Here is a 7,353-nt window from a genome sequence, read left to right as displayed (position 1 = left end):
CCCTCTCTCTAGCAAGAAAACATATTCTGTCATAAAAAAAGAAAAATTTTAAAGAAATTATAAACAAAAAAGGTAAATATATTCCATCTAATAGAAAATAAAACTAAAAACAAGCAAGAATTGTCATCTTCCCGATTAGACTACTAAAGAATAAAACAAAAGTATAATACTAAACAGAACTAAAAGTTTGGAAACATGAAAGCTCTATTGTGTCAAAAACTATAGAGTAATTTTAAAAGATATATTTTCTGTAATGTTCAAAACATGTTTATGTTCATGATGTAACCATTTTGTTTCTAGGAATCTTTCTTCTTTGTATTGCCAATCAAATAATCATAACTTCTTAACTTTGACACAGATTTACCAAAACTCCTCACTAAAGGCTTCTGTTCTAATCATGAAGCCGATTTGTTTGGCAATTATGTTTTTCAATGTAATTTGGCTAATTTCTTTTTTGAACTTCTTAAAATTAAAAGTTGGAGTTTCTGAATCTGTGAGTGAATATGTCAAAATTAAAAGTGGGGAAATTTGTTACATTAATGTCAGTCGTGTAATTTTAGTTTTGTTGGTTGGTCAGCTAAATGTTCTCTCCTGACCATACCATTCTATGACACTTATAAATATTAAGTTCTTTTTAATTCAAAGTTCCTATGACTTCTTGCTTCTTTAATTTAGTCATTTCCATGTGGCTAGAAGAGTCTTTAATCTCCTTTATGTATGCATATCATCTGGCATAAATTAAGCCCCCCCAAAAAGTTGAAGTCTATGCACTTGGTATGAATTGAACAAAACTGAACATTACCTCACTGAGATTATTAATTTGCATATGTGATTTGTAATATCTGTTATACGTTTTACTCACTGTTATTACCTGTTAATAAGCTTTATTATTATTATTATTACTATCCTGATTGTTGTAAAAGCTTCTAGTAACTATGACTTTTGCTTCTTTATTTAGAAGCTGACATTGTCCATTATAATGATATTGATTCAGCCCGTTTTTAATCACTGTCGATTTATTAAAGCAACATCCAGCAAGGTACTCTCGCACGAATAGCTAGATGTGAAAACAAGTTCGGATTGCTATGAAGTGCAATTTCCACATAAACTAAGACTGAGAGATGCACATAGTTTTCTACTGGCTTCTGACCCCATTACTCCAAATGCCTCATTTGCATGAAACTAGAGTAGAACTTACCTGAAAATCAATGCTCTGGGTAGGAACATTTCTCATGGCACTTACTGCATGTGCTTGTATGTTAAACTGTTGATATGCTGACAAGTGTAATAAGTATGGAACAATATTTTTCTTGGGACTTATCATTTATTCTAAGTAATCAAAGCAGAAGACACAATCATATCTTCAGTCCAATAATTACAAGTTTGAATTAAAAGCTAACATAAACAAAATGAACTACTCCTGGTTTAAATCAAGTGATTTAGTGTTGATAGTGACAGAAAAAGGATGGAATCAAACATGTGTTCACCCTTCTACCCTTTTTCTTTCTTTTATTTAGTGCATTGAAGCTTATTCAACATTAGATAAAAGAGATGTATGCAGGAAGTATAATTTTTAAAGTTATTTCTTTCTTCCATGAAAGACAGATGGGGAGAGGAACAAGCACCCCCAACAAGGTGCTCATGCCACAATCCTCCTTTTAACTATCCTAGCCTCGAGTCATAGGGATGTGCATGCCCAGTATGCTCAGGAAGGCCTCTGGATGTGAACCTGGCCCCCTCCCTTGTGGGTAGAGCATTATGTTACCACTGCATCACACACAGTCTGCACCACACCCATATTTTCTAATGACTAATACATAATTTATATGTATTATTATAACCGATATATAGTACTATATAATTTTTCTGTGACTGCTTTAAAACTTTTACTGCTAATTAACTAAACAGAATCACTTACTGTTCAGCTGCCATCATTTTCAACTCATGGTAGTTTTATTATCAGTGATATGAAGAGAGTTTGCATACAAGCGCTATGAAACTTCTCCCAGAGACCATAAGGGTAGTCTTATAATTGCAACCATGGACTTGGTTATATTTATTAATGTGTTATTTGTTTCAAAGACTGAGCAGAAACACTGAGCCCTATATTTGATACTACATTATTCTATGTATTTAAAATGTACTTTATAATAAATGTAACAAAAGAGAAATTTTATAAATATGAACACTTTGAGAATATAAATATTTTGTGGCTGTATATAGAACCCAATTTGTTAGCAAAAATAACTATGAACTATAGCTAATAAAAGTAGGAGAGCACTTTTTAGAATCTTCATACAGCATGTCATAAAGCAGATTCTGAGGAATGTTCCAGGTTTGTGCCTGTGGCCTCTCTGTTTCCAGTGCAGGCTTGCCCATGATCTGGGCTGGCTGAGGCTGGGGGTTGATAATGGCACGAGAATCCTGTTGGAGATCTCTCACTCTATCTCTCATGGAAGAAAGAAATAAAATAAACTTTAGGAAAAAGCTAATTCTGTGACCAGTAGATGGCGAAGCGGCTATGTCACTAAACTCCCATGTAGTCAACGGGGTTCAAGTCCCAGACCCAGTGGCTTAAACTGACACATGCCCAAGATCCAAAGAGGAGAATGGAGAAGAAGGGTTGAAGGGATTGTGGTGTGACCAACCCGCCCTGAGGGGTGATTTCTCGCTTTCTGTCTCTCTGGCCAGCACAAGTGACCTATAACAAAAACCTCTGAAAAAAAAAGTTAATTCTGTCTTTAACACAAAGAATACTACATTGTTCCCTGTGAAGCCTATATTGACTCAGATGACTTAGCCAATCTACTTTTATTATGTAACTGATTTTAAGGTGTTACGAGATACATTTTTAACAATATCTACATAAGGAAAAAATGACTTAGAAACCTTCAGATATGTAGTTGCAGATTTAGGGAACATGAGGTAAGACAAGGAATCTTTAAATTGCTAGGAGATTCAGTACTGTATTTTCTAACTTTTAGCTTATAAGGTTCAGTCCCTCCACTAGTGAAAGAATAATGGCAAAAAATTAGACACACAATATAAACAATGATATATGTTCATTAAAACAGTAAAGAAGTATGAATTTGTATTATTTCCACACAACTGTCTAAAAACCTGCTTAGAATGCACATGTAGATTCCTTAGCTTTTTTTTTTCTTTTTAAACAGAATTTTTGCCTTACAGTGCATGTATTTGCTGGTGAGAGAGAGAGAAGACATAGTGAGAGAGAAAATGAGAAATAACACACCCCCCCCGGGGAAGGGGTGAAAGACACACTGAAATCCTTTCTCCTACATTTTCCTCCCAAGATCTTGGCCCTGTGTGCACACACACCTGATATGATTTCAATCCACTGGGTCTGGGAGTCCTGCAATGTAACTGCTATGCTGTCTGCTGACCCCGACTCCTTAGCTTCTTGATGGCTTCCTTTACATCTTTATTCCTCAAAGTGTAAATTACAGGGTTAAGGAGAGGAGTAAAGACAGTGAAAAACACAGAAATAAACTTATCAATTGGAAAGCTTTCAAAGGGCCAAATATAGATGAAGATTAACGGACCAAAGAACAGAACCACAACAGTAATGTGGGCAGACAGAGTGAAGAATGCCTTGGACGTCCCACCAGAGGCTTGGTGATGGACAGTAGCAAGAATGACAATGTAGGAAATGAGCAAAAGGAGGAAACAAATAAGCGAGAGCAGGCCACTGTTGGTGAGCACCAGGATCTCCAAAACATAGGTGTCTAAGCAGGCCAGCTTGATCACTAGGGGGAGGTCACAAAAAAAGTTATCTACCTTGTTGGGTCCACAGAAAGGCAGATTGACTGTAAGTGCCAGATGGCTGGCTGAGTGCAGGATGCCCATGGTCCAGGAGACCCCTACCAGAATGGTGCACACCCTTCGACTCATGATGGTCATGTAGTGCAGAGGTTTGCAAATAGCGATGTATCTATCATAGGCCATGGCAACCAGGAGCACCATCTCACTACCTCCAAAAACATGCAAGAAAAAGATCTGTGACATACATCCTTGGAAAGTGATGGTCTTATGTTCACTGAGGAAATCTGCAATCATCTTGGGAGTGGCAAAGGTAGCCTGGCACACATCAATGAAGGAGAGATTGCTGAGGAGAAAGTACATTGGGGAATGCAAGCGAGAGTCAGTAATTACTGTGAGGATGATAAGGAGGTTTCCCAGCACTGCAGCTCCATAAAACACAGAGAAGATAAAGAAAAGGAAGAGCTGGATTTCTCGAGAGCTGGATAGGCCCAGCATAATGAACTCAGTAACCACTGACTCATTGTCCCATCCATTAACGGAATATGGACTGCTGAAGTTATCTGGAAGGAAGAAAAATATTAAAGATAACATAAGAATAAGCCTTTCACCATTTCAGAAATGAAATGGGTGCTTCAATTCTAATAAATATAAAAATACTATGATAAGGTTATAAGACAATAAGTGTTCACATCATTGTTAGAAATTCTTATTTTCCCTGTTATTCTCAGATAATTACATGACTTATTCTTTATTTTTTCATTTATGGATTGATAATAGATGATGGATAGATGGTAGATTTATTTAACTCACAGATAAGTCTATCTGGAAAGAAGAAGGCGAGAGACTGCAGCATTGGTTATTGTATTCGAACATGTTTTAAAGAAGTGAAGAAGATCTCAATAACACTTTGAAAGTCATGAAAACTGTACTTACGCATTCGGATTATGAATGGCTAAAAATGATTCTAGCGCCTTTTATAGAATCTTGGAGGGAGAGCAAATTTAGGCCAAGTTTAACAAGATGTAAACCAGTCTGGTAACTGCAGAAATGACATCAGAAGAAGGGGTAGGATGTGGCCATGCTTTCGAGATAACTGTAATGATAACAGAGAGGAATAAATTTGTGACAAGTAAATCTAGTATGAGCAAGGGATTCTATTCACTTTTCTATATACAAATAACTAGAAGTTTGCAGCAATGAGAGACAGATGATCTAGCAGTGAAAGAAGTGTCTTCCTAGACCCTCAGAGCATATTTTCTTTTCAGTCAGAAATTATTCTTAGTATTTTGGTCGTAGTCTTTACCCTTCTCAATATGACTTCCCAGTACACGAGTTGTATTTAATACTATTTAACCTAGTTAACTATCTGCTACATGAAGATGAGAGTGACTGCAATTTTAAATAGCATGGTATATTTACTAATTAAATTTATATTTGAATTATTTTTTTCTGAAGATTTTACAACCTCTTCCTTCTCTAACAAGGTTAATATCATCATAAATAAAATGTTTCTCATAGTCTATTGAGTGGCATCTCAGGTGTAGTTAATTTATTCAACAAATTGTCTTGTCTTCTCTTTATTTTTTTAAGAGATAGTTTTGCTATAGGGCATGTGTGCTCACTAGAGAGAGAAAGACAGAGAGACAAGAATGAGAAATAACCCCCTGCCTACCCCAAGGAAGGCCATCCTGCCATGCTCTAATCTCCCCTCGGTCTCTTGGGTATGCATACACACATGCATGAGTTCAACCTGCTTGGTCCAGGACTGAAACTGTGGTCGCCCATGTGCAAGTCTAGCAACAAAACGATTATGCCATCAGCTGGTCCCATTTGTCTTTTCTATATACCATGTACTCCCAGACTCTTGAGAAAAGACTTTAAAAAAGCAGGGTAGGGACCAGTAGATGGTGTCATGGTTACATCACTGGACTTCTACGTAGCTTACATGGTTTGAGTCCTGGACCCAGTGGCTTAAAACTCATGCCAGGGGGACCAGAAAATGGTTTAATGGTTACATCATTAAACTAAAAATAAATCAATAAAACATGTAATGTGTCCATTAGTGATTAATTCTATAGAGAAAATAAAGCAGAATTAATAAATATCAACTATAACCAGATTGTCAGAAAAGCTTCCCTAGGCAAGTTAACATTTAGGAAAGTGAGGAAAATGATGAGGAAGCCCTGATGCACTTCAAAGGCAACAGTGAGCAAATGCAATGATGTAATTATGTAAAATAAGCACTCTCTTCAGAAACATCAAATAAGTTTTACAAGTTTATTAAAAATTATTGGAGTGGAAATTTCATTTTTAACTTATTATGGACTTGACATACGAAATTGGCTTTTTAAAAATAAATACTTGTAAAAAATACAATTAGAAAAAAACAATGTAGTATGTGTGTACTCGTTAGAACGAGATGGAAGAAGGTATAGCATGAGAAAGCAACTCTAATTAAATAGGGGTGATGGCCACACTGCAATCTCTTCTCCATTCTTCTTTTGGGAGTTTAGACACACACATAGACACTTGGTGTGTTTTTCTTGTCGTCAAGTCGGGGGCTCTAACTGTGCAGTGGGCCATGTAGGATCCAGCTGCTTTAATCTCCACACCATTGGATGATCCAGATTTGGCTTTTAAAAAATAATATTCTGCCTCATTGGCTTAAATATGTTTAGAATTTTAGAAAACCATAAATTTAGTCTTAAAAAGAAGATATATTAAAAACTAGCCTTCTTTTTTTTTTCTTTTTTTTTTTTTTTTTGAGAGAGAGTTTTGCTATAGGGTGTGTGTGCTCATCAGAAAGACAGAGAGAGACAGAGAGACAGAAAGTGAGAACTTTCCCCCAAGGTGCGTTAGCCATTCCTCAATCCTTTCTCTATTCTCCGCTGGGGATTTTGGGCACACAAGCACACTTGTCTAGCATGAGTTTTAAGCTGCTAGGTCCAGGACTTAAACCACGATTGACTATGTGGGAGTCCAGTGACATAACCATTATGCCGCTTGCTGATCTCACCTTTTTCTTTTAAAGAATAAAATATGAACAGATAATTTGCTATCCAAATTCTTTACTTACTCTCCATAAAGAACTTGAAAACAATTATTTATTTTTATATCAAAGTGCGGTGCTATTTTTATCACTCAAAACGAAATGGAAACAATTTGTGATCTCCAGGAAAAGCCTTTAAAAACAGAATTCATGGCCAGATCTCAGAATCTGGGAAGAACTATTTATGTGTCTCTAAACATACTAGACAGTTAAGATTATTTTTTCATGAAATAACTTTAAAATATAGAGACTGTTAAAAATATTTTAAAATAGAAATTAATTTTTGGTAGACCCTTGAGCATCTTAAAATGTCATCTTATGTATTATACAAGATGTATGCATCTTATGCATAAAAGGCCTGACAAGTGTTTTCAAAGTAACAAATATATTTTCACATTGTCTACAATTAATATTATGTACAATCACTAGAGAGCACACATGCTTACCAGAGAAAGAAAGAAAAGGTGAAAGCACTCTCTCATGGGGCATGGTCACTCTGCAATCCCTTTTCTCCATTTCTC

General features: G+C 36.0%; 1 protein-coding gene across 1 annotated transcript; it reads right to left on the bottom strand.

The window, feature by feature from the left end:
- Positions 1–3,387: 3,387 nt before the first annotated feature.
- Positions 3,388–4,720, bottom strand: LOC102489620 (olfactory receptor 4K3-like). Its single transcript, XM_006165686.1, has 2 exons — positions 4,717–4,720; positions 3,388–4,343 (listed from the first exon to the last, which is right to left on the bottom strand). The coding sequence occupies exons 1-2, from the start codon at positions 4,718–4,720 to the stop codon at positions 3,388–3,390; spliced, it is 960 nt and encodes a 319-aa protein (XP_006165748.1).
- Between the last annotated feature and the right edge of the window lie 2,633 nt (positions 4,721–7,353).

This window comes from Tupaia chinensis, unplaced genomic scaffold (assembly GCF_000334495.1).
Source record: "Tupaia chinensis unplaced genomic scaffold, TupChi_1.0 Scaffold143986_1, whole genome shotgun sequence".
Classification (NCBI taxonomy): Eukaryota; Metazoa; Chordata; class Mammalia; order Scandentia; family Tupaiidae; genus Tupaia; species Tupaia belangeri.
The sequence above is the reverse complement of the archived record's forward strand: the minus strand, read 5'-3'. Positions and strand labels throughout refer to the sequence as shown.